Source organism: Microcaecilia unicolor, chromosome 8 (genome assembly GCF_901765095.1).
Source record: "Microcaecilia unicolor chromosome 8, aMicUni1.1, whole genome shotgun sequence".
Lineage (NCBI taxonomy): Eukaryota > Metazoa > Chordata > Amphibia > Gymnophiona > Siphonopidae > Microcaecilia > Microcaecilia unicolor.
In genome coordinates this window covers 1384949-1407049 of record NC_044038.1, presented here as the reverse complement: position 1 = coordinate 1407049, position 22101 = coordinate 1384949, and the positions used below count along the sequence as shown (strand labels likewise).

Sequence of the window (22101 nt, the reverse complement as noted above, 5' to 3'; positions counted from 1 at the left end):
ATTCTCTGGCAACGAATTCCAGAGTTTAATTACATGTTGAGGGAAGAATATTTTCTCCGATTTTGTTTTAAATTTACTACTTTGTAGCTTCATTGCATGCTCCCTAGTCCTAGTCTTTTTGGAAAGAGTAAACAAGTGCTTCACGTCTACCCGTCACTCTGCTCATTATTTGATACGCCTCTATCATGTCTCCCCTCGGCTGTCTTTTCTTCCAAGTTGGAAGAGCCCTAACCGCTTTAGCCTGTCTTCCTAGGGAAGTTGTCCCATTCCCTTTGTTTCCGTCACCCTTCTCGGTACCTTTTTCTAATTCCACCATTTATTTCTTTTTTTTTGAGATGTGGTTGATGGTTTGAACAAGGGATTGGCCTTGGTCCTTTGAAGGTATAGACTGTGTCCATTATATGCTATAGGAGGCTGGTGAAGGGTTACTTCTTAGTGTATCATTTTTTTTGGTGAAGGGGTGAAACTTTTGAGACCTCCTCACTCAACAGTGTTGCTGCTGTTGAATTTGAATGCAGGTTCCACTTCAACCACTTTTAAGTATGTAACCCTGAAAACAGTTCTTCTAGTCCATTTGTTCAGCTGGGATTTCAGAATTGCAGGCCTTGTCCTTGTCAGGGACCCTTCCTAGTAAAGAAGCTTAGGTTTATGTTGTATGGGATAACCCAGTGCATACTGTCTTTAATGTAAACTCCTCCAGGATTAAGCAGCATCTTGGACAGAGCATAGTGTGGTTCCACCACAAGATGTTTGCAGAGGTGTTGCATTCCTTTGTGCAGTACTATAAGTTGGATGTTCAGGTTAGCAGCATGCGGTCTTTGCATCTCTTGACAGCTGGGGTGTCTTTCCTTTTGGTACTTCCCACATGTCTGGAGGGACAATGAGGAAGGAGAAGTTAGGTCTTACCGATTAGTTTTCTTTCTTTAGTCCCTCCAGAACATGCCCATATTTCATTTGGGAGTGTGGGAATCTGTCAACTTCAGGAGAGAAAGAATGTTGAAGTAAAACTATAAATAGAATTTTAAATAGTCAAGTGTTTACTATGGTAAATTAGTTCCTGGATATGTGGTGACTGTTACCTCTGTTTTGTTATGGAAATGATGATTGACTAGAGGCTAATAATACAGAGGATACATATAAGGTGATATCCTTGAGTCAGTGGGACTGTCTCCATCTGCTGGCAGGAGAGTGCATATCTTTTCTGTGTATAGAGTTGTCTGGGGAGATTTAAAACAAAACCCCAAAACTAGCAGGTAAGATCTTAATTTTTCCATATCCTCTACAGAGAAAAACAGCATTAAAACCAAGAATTGGTGGTTCTGTAATTCATAATTTTTATTAATGTCTCACATTTTTCAATCATTTGTGAGCATCTTTGGGGAAAGATGACTAAAGTCACCAGAAACAAAAACATGTTTTAATGAATTGTTAGAGCAAAAAAAAAAAAAAGTTGTAATACAACAGTCCAAATGCCATCCTTTTATATGAAAAATAGTTGTAGAATTCAAAACGTATAACTTGGACTATGGCCCAATGACATGAAAAATTAGGCCATTCTACTACTACTACTTATCATTATGGATCTGCTACTTTTATTCACCTTTTCCCAGAGTCACATTTATGTATTTGACACTGATAACTCACTTGAGCTTGGATTTCAAAATGTAATTCTTAAAATCAAAAGGTAAAAAGAAGTAAACTGCAGGAGTCAAATAGTGATCAGCACTTCCATGTAACTCGCTTACCAGACACGATGGAAGTGGTGCCTGGGCCATGGTAACGTGTAACTTTTCCTGCAGGTACACATTACTAGTGGGAAAGCCACCTTTTGAGACTTCCTGCTTAAAAGAAACCTACATGCGGATTAAAAAGAATGACTACAGTATCCCAAGGGTAAGAATCTTGCTGCCTTCTTCATCACACTCCTGGATTTGATATGTGCAGTTACCAGACAGAGAACATAGACATGCCAGTATTTTCTGTTCTGGTTTAACAGAAGTGGGTCTGTTGATGATCTGCAGGTTTAGTGACACCCAGCCTGACTCTTGGGGCAGCAGCCTCCATGTTGGGGGGGGAGGTATTTACACTTCTGTTCCCCTTTTTGAGTGGGCCATGGGGTTTCCCAAGTCAGCAGTCGTAGGGCTGTCTTCTTGGTAGAGCCTCTATTAAGTTTCCTGATGGCAACACTCAAGAAGTTTTTTTTGTTTTTGCCTTTGAAGTAGGGAGCAGCCCAGACTGGGGGGGGGGGGGGGGGGGGGGGGGTCAGCTGATTAGATGCATTTGGGCCATCACTGGCCAGCCCAGAGCTCTAAGCCAGGTACAGGGCCTTTGTCTTCTGAATATTTGCTGTGTGGCCCCCTAGCTATGGTGGCTAGTGGTGGTCTTGGCTGTGTTGCTTGCCAGGAATTCATGGAAAGCAGCTTAGGCAAAATATACAGCAGGTGAACACCAGTGGGGGGGGGGGCTAGGCCTTGTGGGGGCATGTACATAGGACTGCTAGAGAAACCCCCTGCAACAAGGGAGTCTGTGCTTAAGCTGAGAGCTTCTTCCTTAGTTCTCATGTGTGCAGGAAGCTGTCGGTGGACAAGGTCCTCCTCACACAGCTGAGGCATTAATGGTGGTGTCACAAAACACCTAGGCACCTGCCTGGGGTTACCGTGTGGCCACTTAGAGGGTGTATCCCCAGCACAGCTTAGGTTCACCTGCACCTGCTGCTCATTCTCTACACTAGCACCCTCCTCCCACTGACTGGGTCACATCCACCTCTGGGTGAGTCTTCCACTCTCAAATTATCCCCAGTGACTTCTAGGTTACTGGAGGCCACACTCCCAGTGGTCCCACAGTTCCCAGAAAGCAGTCACAGACCCAGCACACAAACTACCAGGATTCCTTATCAGTCCAGACAGAGGCAATAAACTAAATTGTTTTTTTTAAATACAAAAAATGTGTAATCAGCAAATAACTGAAATATGGATCAATTATAACACTAAACATTTGTTTACTTTCTAAAAAGTACCTGGGAAGATCAGGACGTATAACTTTACTGAGTCTCAACAGAGTTCTTGCTCTGTTTTCTTCTGTTATGCCTTTGTATCACTCCATGGTGCGACCGCACCTTGAATACTGTGTGCAGTTCTGGTCACCGCATCTCAAAAAAGATCTAGTGGAATTAGAAAAGGTATAGAGAAGGGTGACGAAAATGATAAAGGGGAATGGGACAACTTCTCTATGAGGAAAGGCTGAAATGACTTGGTCTCTTCAGCTTGGAGAAAAGATGGCTGAGGGGGGAAGTATGATAGAGGTACTGAGTGGAGTGGAACAGGTAGACGTGAATCGCTTGTTTACTGTTTCCAAAGATACCAGGACTAGGGGGCACGAAAAGAAGCTACAAAGTAGTAAATTTAAAAAGAATCTGAAAAAATATTTCTTCACTCAGTGTGATTAAACTCTGGAATTCGTTGCCAGAGAATATGATTAAAAACAGCAGGGTTTTACATCTGGTAAACACATTTTTTTCAAAACCTAGAGATAGCGGGAATGACAGTTTCAACCCTATACAGAGCACTAGTGTCACACTATCCCCAAAATAATTTGGGATATATCATACAAAAATGGGAAAGAGACTCGAGGAGGTCATTAAGAGGATGGGACATCAGGGCAACACTGGGACGCATTCCGTCACTCACCATAGATGAGAGATTAAGAGAGTGTGGATATAGGGTGTTTATGCGGGCATATATGTCAGGGCAACAATGGGGACACATGAGGGCCACAAATGATACTAAATGTGTAAAATGCAATTATGCACCTCACAACTTATACCATGCTTTTTGGAGCTGCCCAAGGGTACGTGCCTTTTGGAGACAAATCCAGAATTATCTAAGTAAAATAACACAGGTCTCAGTAAGTGGAACCTGGGATCACTATGTCTTAGATACACAAGCAGCTTTTGCGACACAGGCGAAAGGAAATAGAGTTTGGTGTCGCAAGGTATGTTTAGTGGCACGCAAGACTATCCTACAGAAGTGGATAGACCCGGATCCACCGGTGTATTGGCACTGGAGGAACCAGATACATGAGTTGGCCACCTGGTAAGCCAGAGAGGTGACGGGAACCCCGAAAAGGAAAAAACAGTTCATGTCAATATTGGGCCACTATATACAAGGACTTAGTCCACGGGGGCGAAGTTTGCTCCTCAATCTATTGTGAGTTACCTTGGCAGTACACATGGTCTGAATGTTTAAATCCACTATCCCCAATATTGTTTGGCACACACAGAAGTAAGGGGGGGAGGGGAATAGAGGGTAGGGAGGAGGGGAAGAGGGAAGTATACAAAAAACTTGATGATGGTCTGTTCAATACTTATAAGTGAAGTTCCACTGTACTGTTGAAGTTTTTATATTTTATGGTATCTGTTATACCATATTTCATCATCAATAAAAACGTTGAAACATAAAAACAGCAGGGTTTAAAAAAGGTTTGGATAGCTTCCTAAAAGAAAAGTGCATAAGCCATTATTAAAATGGACTTGGGGAAAATCCACTGCTTGTTTCTGGGATAAGCAGCATAAAATGTATTATACTGTTTGGGATCTTCCCAGGTACTTGTGACCTGGATTGGCCTCTTGGAAAGAGGATACGGGGCTTGATGGACCTGTGGTCTGTCCCAGTATGGCAACAATTATGGAGCAAAAGCCAATACTCACCAAATGAACTCCTGGACCAATCAGAGCCCAGAACAAGAAAATTTCAAATGATTTTACAAAGTTTATACTGCTTCCTGTTTATGTGCTAAAACTAAAGAAAAGAGCATTTGTTTACAGCAAAGAAACACCACCTGCTTGCCAAATAAGAGAGAGACACTTCAGGACATAATGCAAGAAGCTATCAGTACATTTTACAGGCTTATAACACACTGTTTCTTTACAGGTTGGAAATCCCCCTCCATTTCAGATCTTCCTTGTGGTGCCTCTTGTATGGCAGCAGAGAGGGCTCCAGTTTGTGTGTCAGGGTTTTCTACTCCTCACCTTCCCCCCCCCCCCCCCTCTTGTTTTCTGGTGCTTGAGTGTGGGGGATGGGAGCAGAGGGGGTGGGAGCTCCAGTGCTTAGTTCTGAGTTTTTAGGGTCTCCCCCCCCCCCCCCCCCCCAATCTTTGTCCTTGTCATGCACTAGGCCTCAGGAAAAGCAAGAGCCATGACAAGCTTTACTTCCACAGGCAGCAAGGAACGCCTTTTTCCAGGTCTGAAGACGAATGCGTGGCTTTAGTTACCTACAAGACTCAAGTCTTTGTGAAGGGATGTTTTAAAGAACCCCAGGATAGGAGGATTAAAGTTTTCTTAAAGGTGTCCAATATTCTCTTGGGCAGTGTAACCAGCAACTGCAGAGATTACATGGCTCAGGCCCCACTGTCCCAAATTCAGCAGCTTCCAGAGAGCACAGAGGAGGCACTGTAGGAATTGCAGCCTTTTGGCAGATGCTATGGTATGATCTGAAGCAAAGAAGAGGGTACCAAGTACACCAATAGAGCAAGAAGAAAACAAAAGCATAAACTGGCCTCCAGGAACAGGACAAAGGAAATCTTTATCATAAAGACCCTCAGGCCTTGTTTCGGCATCAAAGCGCCTGCATCCAGGGGTCTGATGGGATACAAAACATGAACAAATTTACATAAACATTAAAATCAACATATAATATAAACATAGATGAATAATAAAATATAAAATCCACATGAATTTAACCCATAAAATTGATAATATAGAAAAACAATATAAAAACTATGAATGGAAAATAGAGAAGCAAACTGTCATGGATTACTACTTTTTGAGTAGAAAAAAAAACAGCTAAGTGCTTACTGCAGAAAAACTGATGATAAAAAAAAAATACAGCTAAAAAGAAGAGAATTACAAAAGGGTAATTACAGAGAGACTTTGTGCAAATTAATGCAACACTCAAAAATTTAGAGGAAATACGGAAAAGAAGTAGCAATCCAGAGTCACCCATAAGAAAAATAAAGATGGCGATGCCTGCTTGGTCCTAAACTTAGAAACTCCATTGGAAACCAGAGGTATATACTGAGCATGTTATCAATCTACGTATACATAGCTCCATGCCTTCAGAGAATCCCAAGGTGTTTACTGCAAACGACAGTGAATCATAAAGCATTTCGACAGTCTGAATATGATTGTGCATGAATCAAGATACAAGTACCTACTACTACTATTTAGCATTTCTATAGCGCTAATGTGCCTAAGTTGAAAAATAGATGAATAATGTACCCTACGAGCTGTATTTTATCGGAAAGGTGCCATGCAACAATGCTATGTCTTTGTAATTAGTGAAACCAACCCCCAAAAAAGATAATAGAGAAGTAAAAAACTGCTTACTATATATCAATAATGATGGGGAAATCCCGCCCAAATGCCTCCAATTGGTGATGGTGTCAGTGAGGCTGGGGAAACTTCTGACCTCCATGGATCTGAAACAGTATGAACTTGCTGTTTTCTCTTGAGTACAACTAATTCTACTATAGATATTACCATAAGCTGCCCTTTCAATTGCTCAGCCTATTTACCTTGTGGATTCAATTTGAACACTTAACAAATATATGTGCATGCAATATGCACGTTTTCCAAAGTTCAACAGTTTAAAATTTTGTGTGTATACATTTCACTATTAAGTGCCTGCTGATCTTAGCAAGCACATTTATATCATGTTGACATTAGTTCCATAATCATACTTTCAATAATTTTATTATACTTGTTTTTTGTTTTTTAAAGCAGACTTGTCCACTTAACAGGATTTCAACCATTGACATGATCATGTTTCAATGAACTGCCTCAGTATGCGGAAAAATCCTGAACTTAAAACTTTCTCCATCTTAGAAAAGTGACAGCGTTTTCAATGTTCACTATATATTTGTCAATTGTGGCATCTGCATGAATGCACCAATCCATCACAACATACGCCATCCGGATATACTGTCCACGATGCCTTCTGTTGTAGATCCTCTTCAACAAGAAATGGACACCTTTGAATCAATAATAATCTCCATTTATCAGAAAACTACCCTTTTCTCTTATTGAGTGCAGCTAATTCTATAATCCCAAAAAAAAAATTTTTTCAAAATATTTTGCATTGAAAATAAATACATTAGTATAGTGGTATTTTCTTAGTTAATTCATAACTTGTGTTCACTTCTGGGGTTTCATGAATAGGAGCTCATCTGTTTTGAGAGCTCCATGTACTGGAGCCAGAGTTTAATTATGCGTTGAGTGAAGAAACATTTTCTCAGATTCGTTTTAAATGTAATACTTTGTAGCTTCATTGCATGCCCCCAGTCCTAGTATTTTTTTGAAAGAGTAAACAAAACGCTTCCTCCACGACCCTCCAGACCGGTCAAGACGCGTGGGTTATGTACTCCTACCAGCAGAGGGAGACTGAGAAAACACTGAGCTTTTGGATACTGTATATATAACCTGTGCAGTACACCCACTAACCAGTATTGTCTCAGCAGAGGTAGGACAGCCTGTGCAGTCTTCAATAGTCTGGTGAGGTAGTTTGGATAATAAGTACATAAGTAGTGCCATACCGGGAAAGACCAAAGGTCCATCTAGCCCAGCATCCTGTCACCGACAGTGGCCAATCCAGGTCAAGGGCACCTGGCATGCTCCCCAAACGTAAAAACATTCCAGACAAGTTATACCTAAAAATGCGGAATTTTTCCAAGTCCATTTAATAGCGGTCTATGGACTTGTCCTTTAGGAATCTATCTAACCCCTTTTTAAACTCCGTCAAGCTAACCGCCCGTACCACGTTCTCCGGCAACGAATTCCAGAGTCTAATTACACGTTGGGTGAAGAAAAATTTTCTCCGATTCGTTTTAAATTTACCACACTGTAGCTTCAACTCATGCCCTCTAGTCCTAGTATTTTTGGATAGCGTGAACAGTCGCTTCACATCCACCCGATCCATTCCACTCATTATTTTATACACTTCTATCATATCTCCCCTCAGCCGTCTCTTCTCCAAGCTGAAAAGCCCTAGCCTTCTCAGCCTCTCTTCATAGGAAAGTCGTCCCATCCCCACTATCATTTTCGTCGCCCTTCGCTGTACCTTTTCCAATTCTACTATATCTTTTTTGAGATACGGAGACCAGTACTGAACACACTACTCCAGGTGCGGTCGCACCATGGAGCGATACAACAGCATTATAACATCCGCACACCTGGACTCCATACCCTTCCTAATAACACCCAACATTCTATTCGCTTTCCTAGCCGCAGCAGCACACTGAGCAGAAGGTTTCAGCGTATCATTGACGACGACACCCAGATCCCTTTCTTGATCCGTAACTCCTAACGCGGAACCTTGCAAGACGTAGCTATAATTCGGGTTCCTCTTACCCACATGCATCACTTTGCACTTGTCAACATTGAACTTCATCTGCCACTTGCACGCCCATTCTCCCAGTCTCGCAAGGTCCTCCTGTAATCGTTCACATTCCTCCTGCGACTTGACGACCCTGAATAATTTTGTGTCATCGGCGAATTTAATTACCTCACTAGTTATTCCCATCTCTAGGTCATTTATAAATACATTAAAAAGCAACGGACCCAGCACAGACCCCTGCGGGACCCCACTAACTACCCTCCTCCACTGAGAATACTGGGGATCATTGGATTTTTTTCCAAGGTTTCTATTCTTTGAGTACCCTGTACGTGTTTAAAAAAAAAAAGAAGTGCTTTGGGGCCTGGTGGGGCCCAGTATTCCCCCTGGGGTGTTACACCTGTTATTCGGGTCCCTCCCCCTGTGCTGCTCTCTATTTCTGTTTTAGTGGCAGCTTTGTTCCTCGGCTGCTTTCTATGTACTGTAGCCTTGAGTGCCTCACAATTTTCAGCTGCCAGAATTATGTTGCTGGGCCTTTAAGAGCAAATATATGTTTTGCACGGAACGAGCGGAGTGTCTGGTTCCTTGTCAGAGCGGGAGAGCAGTGCGATGATTGGTCGTGAGTGAAGGTAGCTCCGTTTCGGGGCAGCATTTTATTTTTTTCTTACCTTCAGGGATTATGTTCAGCAAGCTCCTCTGATGTCGCTCGTGCCGGGGTATAGATGCGCCGGGCGGGCAGTGTCGTCTTTGCGGCGAACCTAAGCAGTCGGCGGCGGTGCCCCCCCCCCCCCCCCGAGTTGACCGGAAGTTCCGACCGGGTTTGGGCGTTTCTGGGATAGCGGGTACGGCGTTGGCGATTCTAGTTTTGGCGGGAATGGCTGCCATTTTGGATTCAGTGCGGCCGCGGAGTCAGCTGTGTTTGGGCCTGCTGCCCCCGTTTTAGCACAAAGAGTGCCTACTGAAGGTCCAGGAGGGGTTGGTTTTCCTCCGGATTTTGTTTGGACCCTTTATCAGGCCTGGAGGAGAGGGCTAGTCCATGCTGGCTAAGAGGCCCCGGTTAGAGTGGACAGATGACGGGGAGTGTTTCTCTCCTATAGGTTCGGACGGTGCACTTAGTGATCTGGGTGATTCAGAGGGTTTGGAAGGCTCTCAGGGTCCAGATTCCTTTGTGCCTGGAGAGGCAAAAATGGCTGTCTACAAGACAAAGCATGGAGCTCCGAAACCCTTCGTGCAGAAGTAATACCCACCAAAAAGACTGTCTTTAAGGAAAGGTCCTTGCCAGAGGCCGAAACCAAGGGCTCAAACGGAGGCCTAACCAAAGCATCCAAAACGAGATTCAAATCCCACGGAGGCACCACCCGCCGTCGAGGCGGTCGCAGCAAAAACGCCCTTCAAAAAATGAACTACCTCAGGAATAGAAGCTAAAGACTTCCACTGAACCTTCCCACGAAAATACAACAAAGCTGCCACTTGCACTTTTTTCAAAGTAGACAAGGCCAGACCCCTGTCCAAACCATCCTGCAAAAACTCCAATACGTCCGCCACCGAAGAGCGAAAAGGCAGAACATGTCGATCTTTGCTCCAGTGCTCAAAGAGTCTCCAAACCTGGATGTACACCAAGGAAGTGAATTTCCTACGAGAACTCAACATCGTAGTGATAACTCTGGAAGAGAATCCTTTCTTCTTCAACCTGTGCCTCTTAAGAGCCAAGCCATAAGCGAGAACCGAGCCGGGTCTGGCATAATTATCGGGCCCTGATACAGCACTACTGATCCTGACTACAGGAGAGGCTCTACTACTGCCAACCGCACCAGATCTCTGTACCACGGCCAGCTTGGGGCTATCAATATCACCCAACCAGAGTGACGTTCGATGCGCTAGATTACTCGGCCGACTAACGGCCATGGAGGAAAAACATACAGCAACTCCTGAGGCCAGGGCAACAGCAGAGCGTCGATCCCTTCCGCTCGAGGGTCTCTCCAACGACTGAAAAACCTCTGAACTTGCGCATTGCGGGCCATTGCCATAAGATCCACTACTGGCAGTCCCCAGACCGACACGATGCGATCGAACACCGACCGATGCAGGGACCACTCTCCAGGGTCTAGAGTATGTCTGCTCAGATAATCTGCATCCACGTTGTCCACCCCGGCCACATGTGCCTTAAGATGAATTTCCGCCCAACGGAACAACCGTGCTGCCTCCTCCGTGACAGCCTGGCTCTTGGTGCCCCCTTGACGGTTGACATAAGCTACGGCTGTGGCGTTGTCGCAGAGCACTTTTACTGCCTTGTGGCCCAACAGAGTCTGAAAGGCCTGAAGCGCCAACCGAATGGCCCAAGTCTCTAACCGGTTGATGGACCACTCAGCTTCTGTCTGAGACCACTGGCCTTGAGCTACCTGATCGAGACAATGAGCTCCCCAGCCTTGCAGGCTGGCGTATGTGACAAGGACCATCCACTGCGGCATTCCCTTTTCCAGATTGTACGGGTTGAGCCACCAGCGGAGGCTGAGACGAGGGATTGCTGACAGCGGCAGACGCATGTCTAACTCCTGCGACAAGGGTGCCCAACGACTGAGAAGAGCTGACTGCACCTGACGCATGTGCACCTTGGCCCACGGAACTACTTCTATGGTCGCCGCCATCGTCCCCAGCACCTGAAGGTAAGCACGGGCCATCGGTGACGTCTTCGCAAGAAACAGATGAATCTGATGCTGCAACTTGCGAATCCGCGGATACGGCAAGACTACTCGACCCTTCCTTGTATCGAAGAGAACCCCCAGGTATTCCAGAGACTGCTACGGAACCAGATGACTCTTGCTGAAATTCACTACCCAGCCCAGAGACTGTAGAAAAATGTACCACTCGAGAAGTAGCCACCTTACTTTCCGTCCTGGATTTGGCCCGAATCAGCCAATTGTCCAGATACGGGTGCACCAAAATACCCATTCTCCACAACGCTGCCACCACTACCATAACCTTGGAAAAGGTGCGGGGAGCTGTTGCCAGACCGAAGGGCAGGGCACAAAACTGAAAATGCTTCCCTAAGACTGCAAAGCAAAGAAAACGCTGATGAGCCACATGAATGGGAATATGAAGATAAGCTTCTGTCAAGTCCAGCGAGGTTAGGAACTCTCCCTTCCAAACCGCGACAATGACCGACCGCAACGTCTCCATGCGAAAAGAGGGAACCTTGAGCGCTGCATTGACTCTAGATCTAAAATAGGCCGAAAGGCACCCTCCTTCTTTGGAACCACAAAATCAAGTAGCACCTTGAGCGTTGCTGAGTGGGAGGAACAGGAACCACTGCTCCCAGGTTGAGGAGACGACACTGCTGCTCTCTTGAGCCTCGGACGACAAGGGGACTCCAGAAACACTTTGGGAGGCGAACTTTCGAATTCCAGCGCATACCCGTCTCGAATCACCTCAATAACCCAACCCACTGATCCAATGTGATCTGGGCCCAGCTCTGGTAAAACTGACTCAGTCGAGCCCCTACACGCACCAGAGCTTGGACCCGCACACCTTCATTGGGAATTGCGTCCCGAAGACTGACCTCCCACGGAAAAGTCACGCCCTCCGCGACGACTCCCCCGAAAGGACTGGGTGCACTGGAAGAACCGACCTCTAGAAGTTCCACTAGACTTCCCTGGCCTATACCGTCGAGCCTCCCTAAAACGGCCTCGAGATTTCTTGGCAGCTGTTGATGTTACTATAATTTCAGACTCCGTTTAACAGATTTCTGTTGGTATGAGTCTGGGGCAGCTGTTCAGATTTCTTGGCAGCTGTTAATTGTTACTATAATTTCAGACTCCGTTTAACAGATTTCTGTTGGTATGAGTCTGGGGCAGGTGAGACCGTGACTTGGTAGTCCACCTGTGGAAGCACACAAGAAAAGGAAACAGTAAGAGAAACGAAAAAGGTTTCCAGTTGGCAGTGACCACGTACAGGGTTGCTGGTTAGAGTTAGTGTTTTTGTTCTCTGCTTTGTTAGTGTTATATTGGCTAGTGGGTGTACTGCACAGGTTATATATACAGTATCCAAAAGCTCAGTGTTTCTCAGTCTCCCTCTGCTGGTAGGAGTACATAACCCATGCGTCTTGACCGGTCTGGAGGGTCTAGAGGAAAGAAAATTAGCAGGTAAGATCTAATTTCACCTTCACGTCTACCCGTTCCACTCCACTAGTTATTTTATAGACCTCTATCATACCTCCCCTCAGCTGTCTTTTCTCCAAGCTGAAGAGCCCTAGCCGCTTTAGCCTTTCATCATAGGGAAGTTGTCCCATCCCCTTTATCATTTTCGTCGCTCTTCTCTGAAACTTTTCTAATTCCACTATATCTTTTTCTGAGATGTGACCAGAATTGTATGCAGTATTCAAGGTGTGGTCACACCATGGAGCAATATAAAGGCATTATAATATTTTTATTTTCCATTCCTTTCCTAATAATACCTAACATTCTATTTGCTTTCTTTGCTGCCACTGCACACTGAGCAGAGGATTTCAAAGTATCATGAGGACGACTCCTTGATCCTTTTCCTGGTCGGTGACGCCTAATGTAGAACCTTGCATCACATAGCTATAGTTCGGTTTCCTCTTTCCCATGTGCTTCACTTTGCACTTGTTCACATTAAACATCATTTGCCATTTGGATGCCCAGTCTCCGTCTCGTAAGGTTGACTTGCAAGTATGTTAAAAAGCAGCGGTCTCAGCACAGACCCCTGGGGAACCCCATTATCTACCCTTCTCCATTGGAAATACTGACCATTTAACCCTATTCTCTATGTTCTATCCTTTAACCAGATTTAATCCACAGTACAACATTACCTCCTATCCCATGACGTTCCAGTTTCCTCTGGAGCCTTTCCTGAGGTACTTTGCCAAATGCCTTTTGAAAATCCAGATGCACAAAATCGACTGGTTCACCTTTTATTCACATGTTCACTTCTTGAAAGAAACGTAGATTGGCGAAGCAAGATTTCCGTTCACTAAATCCATATTGGGTTTGTCTCATTAATCCATGCTTTTGAATATATTCTGTAATTTTGTTTTTTGTACGATTTTGCCCAACACAGATGTCTGGCTCACTGGTCTATAATTCCCTGGATCACCTCTGGAACCTTTTTAAAAAATCGGTGTTACATTGGCTTCCCTCCAATCTTCTGGTACCATGCTTGATTTTAAAGATAAATTCATGTTGCTAACAATTCTTATGCAAGTTAATTTTTCACTCTAGGATGAGTACCATCTGTTCCAGGTGGTTTGCTACTCTTCAGTTTGTCAAATTGGCCATTACATCTGCCAGGTGTACAAAGATTTGATTCAGTTTCTGTGACTTGTCAGCTTTGAATGCCATATCTATAAAAAAAAAAAAAAAAAATTCATGTAGCACTCCAGCAAGGGCTGTTCGGTAACACTTCTGAAAACCTGATTGAGGTGACATTAGTGGTATTGCAAAACCTAATAGCTTATCCCACCGCATTCTTCAACAGTCTGTACTCTTGTGTTTTATTTTTTTTGTTTTTTTTTATTCCACTGTGCTTTGGTACGAGATATTGGGAGCCTCTCGCTTGTGGACAGTTCCTTTTAAAGTTGTGCTCTGTGCCCCCATCTGCTGGCAAGGTGGTAAAAACCCATCAGTCTGTAAGATTCAAGGAAAGGAAGTCTTAACAGTTATGACTAAATTTCAACTTCGTGAAGAGGGAGGACACTTGAGGTGGCAAAAATTCTTATCACCATGATGAGCTGGTAACTGGGATTTTCAGTTTATTTTATTTTCATGTTTTGGTCACATTTAAAGTTATAACGTGGCTTGTTTTGTGTCCCTGCCTTGCCTTTTACTTTTGTCTGCTCGGATATCCAGCTTTGTTTGTTTTCCTGTGGGTAGGCTGATTTTTTTGGTTGCTGATTACAGCAAGTTTTCCCAGTACTGGGAAGCTGCCTTTCTTTCAATTGCAAGTGCAGCATGTTTGGCTTCTGTTGTGTAATGCAACTTTTTTTTTCTTCTTTCTTATAGCATATTAACCCTGTAGCTGCTGCGCTTATCCAGAAGATGCTGCGATCAGATCCCACCACTCGTCCCACAATTGAGGAGTTATTGAGTGACGATTTCTTTGTTTCTGGCTACATCCCTACTCGGTTACCTACCACTTGCTTGACTATTCCTCCACGGTTCTCTATTGCCCCCAATACCATTGACCCCAGCATACGGAAACCTTTAACTGCTCTGAACAAAGGTGAGGGCACCTGGTGGCTGAGCTATTATTTAAGCTAACTTTTTCTCCTTGGAAATAACTCGGCTTCTCCCTGCTTCAGGGCCTGAAAGTCCATTGGAGAAGCAGCCTGAAGCCGATGAGGTCATACAACAAGAACTGACCGAGCCCGCTGATTGTTACCTGTCTGAAATGTTACAGCAGCTGAACAGCGTCAACATAGCCAAACCCTCTGAAAGGACACTTATTCGGCAAGGTGAGGTGGTCAAAATGGAAGAGGTGTCGCTTCCCCTTAAGATGGGGAATTCTATCAAAGATTATGTAGTTAGTTGATGCTGTAGAGAAATATACTACAGAATGATATTTAGCAGACATCTAAATATTAGGTAGCCAAGGGCAAAGAAATGCACATAAGGGAAAAATAACCCAAATCAAAGGCATATAATGTTGGGTTCCATATTAAGAGGCAGCATTCATGAAAAAGGTATTGGGATCCTTGTGGCAAGCAAACTGGAACAGCGTGATAAACAAATGGAGTAAATAGTCTCAGGTTTCTTTAGTAATTTGGGAAAGAACTCAAATTATTGACCAGAACTAGTGGGTTATGCTCAGCAGATGTTGTGAGCAAGAGTACTGTGCAGCTGCTGCTTATCTGTATTCTGTTTCCAGCAGATTCTGACCATGTACTTTTGGTTCTGGATTGATCTGGAGAGCTGGTTCCATAGCTGAGCTAGCCCATTCAGGGGAAGAATCCATGTCTAGCTTTAGTGGATCACTAGCTTGGGGAATTTCTGGAAGAGTCTAGCTCTTCTTTTTGTTTTCTCCTCACTTTCACTGTTTGAATGCCTCTTCTCTCCCCCCCCCCTAAAGTGTCTATCTAAGGACTGAAGTAACAAGTGGCAGGAGGGGAGCTTCTGTGGCCACCGAGCTCACAAGCAGTGTGGAGGTAGCATTGAGAGTGGTGCCAAAGAAATGAGCTACATGTCTTCAACAGTAGTGCTGTTCAGTTCATTAGGACTTGCCCTTCTAAAGGGAGCCTCATGGATGCAGACAGAAGCAAAGCCAAGAGCTGGCTAGACCACAGGTCACAGGTGCCTATCCATGGTAGTCCCCCCCCCCCCCCCCCCCCTTCAGTGGAGCATGGAGGAGACTGCAATTCAGGCTCATTAGAGGTGTGTCCAGAAGGGACAAAGTCACTATAGGCAATGCTGTTGAAAAATACCATCCTGGAAGCCTAGACCAGATATATTCTGTGTATTAAAAAAAAAAAAGTGAGATGAAGGAAGCTATTGGAGCTATTAAAAAAAAAAAATCCTTCAGAAAATGGAAAAAAGATCTGACTGAAAATAATAGGAAATGGCAAAGTCAAATGCAAAGCGCTGATGAAGGCAAAGAGACTTTAAAAAGATTGCTTTTGGGTATATTAGAAGTAAAAAGCTGTTAAAAGAATCGGTTGGACCACTAGATGACTGAGGGTTAAAAGAGGTACTCGGGGAAGACAAAGCCATAGTGCAAGATCAGTGGCTAGAGGAGCTGCCTCAGGATCAGTTAAGGGTCTGTTTGCATATTCTACATGGAAGAGCTGCAGCAGGTGGAGATTGAGAACGTCAGACAGAGCCTATATTTCTGTATAGTCCCCAGTAAGTACTTCTCATTCTCCAGCAGATGGTTTTCATGGCAAACTTGTGCAGTCTGGGTTAGTTGGTAGACTCGGTGGGGGCTAGGAAAGTTTTCAGGGGACTTTGAATGATGCCATATAAAATAAATCTGGGCTAGTTTCTCTTGTCTGAGTAGTTTTGAGACTTTGGCCCGTGAGGGGAGGAGGAGGACTCTGCTCTGGTGTCATACCCAGGGACCATGTCCCTCACCCTCCTTTGCATTTTCCTTCCAGATTTGGGGGGCAGGGGGTTGCTTTGTGCCTCGGCTCCTTTCCCCTGTATTGGGAGGTGAACCTTTACTGCCTTGCTGGAGAGCAGGCAACAGATGAGAAAATAAAAAAGGTGGAGATCTTGGTGGTGGAACACATTTTCCCCAGGGACAAATTGCAGAAACTTCCTCAGCGACCCTCCAGACCGGTCAAGACGCGTGAGTTATGTCCTCCTACCAGCAGAGGGAGACTGAGAAAACACTAAGCTTTTGAAGCCTGTATATATAACCTGTGCAGAACCTCCACTAGCCAGTATTTTCTCAGTCTCAGCAGAGGTAGCAGTTGACAGCCTGTGCAGTCTCCAATAATCTGGTGAGGTAGTTTGTCATTGGGTCGTAGGATTTTTTCCTTCCAAACTTTATTCTGTTGCAGTACCCTGTACGTGTGTGTAAAAAAAAAAAAAAAAAAAAAAAAAAAAGTGCTTTGGGGCCCTGGGTCTGGTGGGGCCCAGTTTTTCCCCCTGGGGTGTTACACCTATGTTTGGGTCCCTCCCCCTGTTGGCTTGGCAGCTTTGTGCCTCGGCTGCTTTCTCAGTATTGTAGCCTTGAGTGCCTTACAATTTCCAGCTGCCAGAGTTGGAGTACTGTGCCTTTAAGGGCATTTATTTCTTTATTTTCAGCGGACCGAACGGGGGTTTTGATTCCTTGCTGGAACGATAGAGCAGCGCTTTCTCCAGTGCTTTTGCAGTGTGAGTGAGTTTTTGGTTTGGCGCGTTTGCGGAACAGCTTTTCCCTTCCCTCGTGGTTTATGGCGGCCCAGCTCCTCCGATGTCGCGCGTGCTCGTGGCGAGGGGTAGAGGCGCCGGGCGCTCAGTGTAGCTTTGCGGTGCACCTATAAAGGTGGCTGCGGCACCCCCCGACTTGACCGCGGAGGGATCGATGGTGTCGGGAGTCTCCGGGTCAGCGGGAGCGTAGGCAGGGCCGCTGTCAGCGGGAACAGTTTCGGCGGGAACAGCCGCCATCTTGAGTCTGACGCGGCCCATGGAGCCGGCTGGTTTTGGGCCTGCGGCCTCCGTTTTTGGCACAAAAGGGCCTAATGACGGTCCAGGAATGGTGGGTTTTCCTCCAGATTTTGTCTGGACGCGGTATCAGGCCTGGAGATCGGGGCCCCCCCCCTCCCCCCCCCCCCAATTGGAAGAGGGGGCTATTTCCATCTTGGCTGAGAGACCACGGTTAGAGTGGTCAGAGGACAGGCAATGTTTTTCTCCTGTAGCTGCAGAAGCTGCGCTTAGTGATCTGGGGGAGTCAGATGGAATTGACGGCTCTCAGGAGCAGGATTGTTGGATTCCTGGAGAGGATCCTTCAGTAGTGCGGATTTTCCATAGAGATGAGCTGTCAGAACTCATAGATCAGGTGTCGTCCACCCTTCAGTTTGGTCCTGAGGTGGCGTTGGGGGAAACTGTCCAGGATACGTTGGTGAAGGGCATTCAGCGTCAGGCGTGATCCTTCCCTATGAACAAGGATCTCCGGGAGATGATTTGTCAGGAATGGGATTTGCCGTGTAAGGTGGCAAAGGCAATGGCGAGGCTTTATCCCCTCCCTCAGGACGATAGGGATTCCTTTAAGGCTCCCACGGTAGATGCAGTAGTGACGGCAGTAATTATAGCTACGGCTATCCCGGTTGATGGAGGAACGGCTCTCCGTGATCCTCAGGATAGGAAGTTGGGATCTTTTCTCAAGCGTAGTTTTGTTTTGTCGGCTCTAGCCCTGCAGGCCTCGGTTTGTGGGGGTCTGGTAGCTCGGGCATGTTTTCGTTGGGCCGAGAAGCTCCTGGATGATTCGGTAGATGTTGGTTCTTCTGGGGGTCAGGAGTTAGCCGACTTGGACATGGGTTCATCCTTTTTGTCTGAGGCTTTTATGATTTGTTGCCTACTTCAGACAAAAAATATGGCTATGGTTGTGGGTCTCTGCCACTTAAGGGAGCTATGCTCTTTGGAGAAGATTTGGACAAGTTAGTGTGAGGTCTTAGTGATACCAAGGTTCTATGGCTTCCAGATTTTCGGTTCAAGGCAGGGGCCAGAACTAGTTCCTCTCGGGGACGGTTTAGGGAGGCTCAGCGGTATAGGCCGGGCAGATCGAGTGGGACCTACCCCTAGCTGTCTGTTTGTCCAATTTAGATTGTAAGCTCTGTTGAGCAGGGACTGTCTTTTCATGTTAATTTGTACAGCGCTGCATAAGTCTAGTAGTGCTATAGAAATGTTTAATAGTAGTAGGACCTCTAGGGGTCGGTTTTTCCAGCGCACACAGTTCTTTCATGAGAGTCGTCGCGGAGGGCGTGGCTTTTCCGCGGGAGGTTAGTATTCAGGCCACAATTCCCAATGAAGGTGTACGGGCTCAGGCTCTGGTGCATGTTGGGGCTCGGCTGAGTCTGTTTTACCAGAGTTGGGCCCAAATCAGGTCAGATCAGTGGGTTCTCAAGGTGTTTCGAGGCGGATGTGCGCTGGAATTCGAAAGCTGTTCTCCCGAAGTGTTTCTGGAATCCCTCTGTCGGTCTTGGAGCAAGAGGGCAGCAGTGAGGGACACTCTGCGGTGGCTGCTCGCGTTGGGAGCCGTGGTTCCTGTTCCTTCAGATCAGCAACGCTCAGGGTGCTATTTGATCTATTTTGTGGTCCACAAGAAAGAGGACACTTTTCGTCACATTTTAGATCTCAAAAGGGTCAATGCGGCACTCAAGGTGCCCTCTTTCCGGATGGAGACGTTGCGGTCGGTCACTGGTGCGGTCAGGAAAGGAGAGTTTCTCACTTCCCTGGATTTGACGGAAGCTTATCTTCACTTTCCTTTGTGCAGCCTTTTGGTTCCAAGTTACAGGGTCCGATTCGTCGGTTCCTTGCAGAGAAGGCGCCGACGGCCCGTACTTATCGTCAGGTCCTGGGCCTGATGGCGGCGACCATAGAGGTAGTTCCGTGGGCCAGGGCGCACATGCGTCAGGTACAGTCAGCTCTGCTCAGTCGTTGGTCCCCTCTGTCGCAGGACTTGGAAATGTGTTGTCCGCTGTCGGTGGCCCCTCGTCTCAGTCTCCGCTGGTGGCTCAGTCCGCGCAATTTGGGAAAGGAATGCCGTTGGAGTCCCCACAGGGGCTGGTAATGGTCACGGATGCCAGTCTGCAAGGTTGGGGGGCACATTGTCTCAGTCAGGTAGCTCAAGGCCGGTGGTCTCGGGCAGAAGCAGAGTGGTCCATCAACCGGCTGGAAACTCGGGCCATTCGGGTGGCGCTCCAGGCCTTGACGTCGGTGGTTCGCCACAAGGCAGTCCGAGTGCTCTGTGACAATGCCATGGCAGTAGCATATGTCAACCGTCAAGGGGGGAACAAAGAGCCTTGGCGGCGCAGTTGAACTCATCTTCAGGCTCTCTTGGCAGCGCATGTGGCCGGGGTAGGTCACATAGATGCAGATTATCTCGGCAGGCACACTCTAGATCCCAGAGAGTGGTCTTTTCTTCGGTCAGTGTTCCAGTGAGTTGTGTCGGTCTGGGGACTTTCGGTGATCTTAGGGCAACGGCTCGCTATGCGCAAGTTCAGAGATATTTTTTTTTTTTTCAGTCGCTGAAGAGACCCTTGAGCGGAGGAAATCGACACTCTTCTGTTGCCTTGGCTTCGGGAGTGACTGTATGTGTTTCCTCTGTGACTGTTAGTCGGTCGAGTAATATAGCGCATCGAACATCACTCCGGTCGGGTGATTCTGGTAGCTTCGGATTGGCAGCGTCGACCATGGTATGGAGACCTGGTGCGGTTGGCAGGGGCGGCGGCCCTGCCTTTGTTGGGATCAGTTCTGTGTCAAGGCCCGATAATCATGCCGGATCCGGCTCGGTTTTCGCTTATGGCTTGGCTCTTGAGCGGCACAAGTTGAAGAAGAAGGGGCTTTCATCCAGTGGCTTTGCTACGATGTTGAGTTGCCGTAGACGATCCATTTCCTTGGCGTATGTCCGGGTTTGGAGAATCTTTGAGCACTGGTGTGAAGACCATCGAGTTCGGCCGTTTCACTCTTCGGTGGCGGAAGTTTTGGAATTTTTGCACGATGGTGTTGATAGAGGTCTGGCCTTGTCTACACTGAAGGTTCAGGTGGCAGCTTTGTCATGTTTTCGTGGGAAGCTTCAGTGAAAGTCCTTCGCGTCTGTGCCTGAGGTAGTGCGTTTTTTGAAGGGTGTTAAGTTGCTGCGTCCACCTCAGTGACGGATGGTGCCTCCGTGGGATTTGAAGCTAGTTTTGGATGCTTTGATCAGGCCTCCGTTTGTGCCTCTGGTATCGGCATCTGGTAAGGATTTATCTTTAAAGGCGGTCTTGTTGGTGGCGATTACTTCAGCACGGAGTGTTTCAGAGCTTCAGGCTTTGTCTTTTAGGGAACCATTTTTGTCCTTTCTGAGGGAAAGGTTTCGTTGCGGACGGTGCTTTCCTTTTTTGCCCAAGGTGGTTTCCGAGTTCCATGTTAATCAGGTCATCTCTCTGCCAGTGTTGGGTGATATGGCTGGAGATTCGGAGCAGCGTGGTATTGCCAAGCTGGATGTCAGGAGAGTTTTGAGTTGTTATCTCTCTGGAACTCAGGACTTCAGAGCCTCTGACCGTTTGTTCGTTCTTCATGGTGGCCCAAAGAAGGGTGCAGCGGCTCCTAAGGTGACCATAGCACGGTGGTTGAAGGAGGCGGTTGCATCTGCTTACTTGGTGAAGGGTCCTGTGGTGCCTAGGGGCTGGTCTGCTCATTCCACTAGGGGAATGGCAGCCTCGTGGGCGGAGAATAGTATGATTTCTCTGTTAGATATTTGTCGGGCTGCGGTTTGGTTTTCGTTGCATTCCTTTGTGAAGCATTATAGGATTCCTGTGCATGCAAAGGACGAGGTGCGCTTTGGGGCAGCAATTTTGACCTCTGGCCTTAGTAGGTCCCTCCCATAAGTTAGTTACTGCTCTGGTACGTCCCACGCGTCTTGACCGGTCTGGAGGGTCGCTGAGGAAGGTGAAATTAGATCTTACCTGCTAATTTTCTTTCCTCTAGACCCTCCAGACCGGTCAAGAGCCCGCCCTGTCTGTATTGGAGGCCAGGAGGTGTGTTTGTTGGATAATTCTTGGCTGCTGTAAATTGTTGTTTCTCTAATTGCAGACTGTTTATTTCTGTTTTGTGATAGGAGTCCGGGACAGGTGGGGCTCTTCTTTGATAGTCCACCTGTAGAAGCCCAACTGTTTTATCAAAGGCAAAGGAACATGTTTCCGTAAGAGCAAGCGGAAGATGTTTCTTGTTTTTGCAGTTTACTGTGACCACGTACAGGGTTGCTAGTTGTTGTTAGTGTTTTTTGTTTCTCTGCTTTGTCAGGGGTATACTGGCTAGTGGAGGTTCTGCACAGGTTATATATACAGGCTTCAAAAGCTTAGTGTTTTCTCAGTCTCCCTCTGCTGGTAGGAGGACATAACCCATGCGTCTTGACCGGTCTGGAGGGTCTAGAGGAAAGAAAATTAGCAGGTAAGATCTAATTTCACCTTATCTCTCAGGTTTCCAGTCTTGAATTTTGAGGATGCTGCTGCAGTGGGCAAACCCTGTAAGGTGGCTCCACTAGTGAAAGAGCTCCATAAGCGCACTATCTTTTCCTATGCATTGGC

The 22101-nt window shown here is 46.3% G+C and overlaps 1 protein-coding gene across 1 annotated transcript in view; it reads left to right on the top strand.

The window, feature by feature from the left end:
- The window catches only part of PLK1 (polo like kinase 1), a 40995-nt gene that overhangs the window by 9094 nt on the left and 9800 nt on the right, over positions 1-22101 (top strand). The window contains exons 4-6 of the mRNA XM_030213106.1: positions 1800-1893; positions 14399-14618; positions 14698-14850. Coding sequence (XP_030068966.1) covers positions 1800-1893; positions 14399-14618; positions 14698-14850 — 467 coding nt within the window. The remainder of the gene's footprint in view (positions 1-1799; positions 1894-14398; positions 14619-14697; positions 14851-22101) is intronic.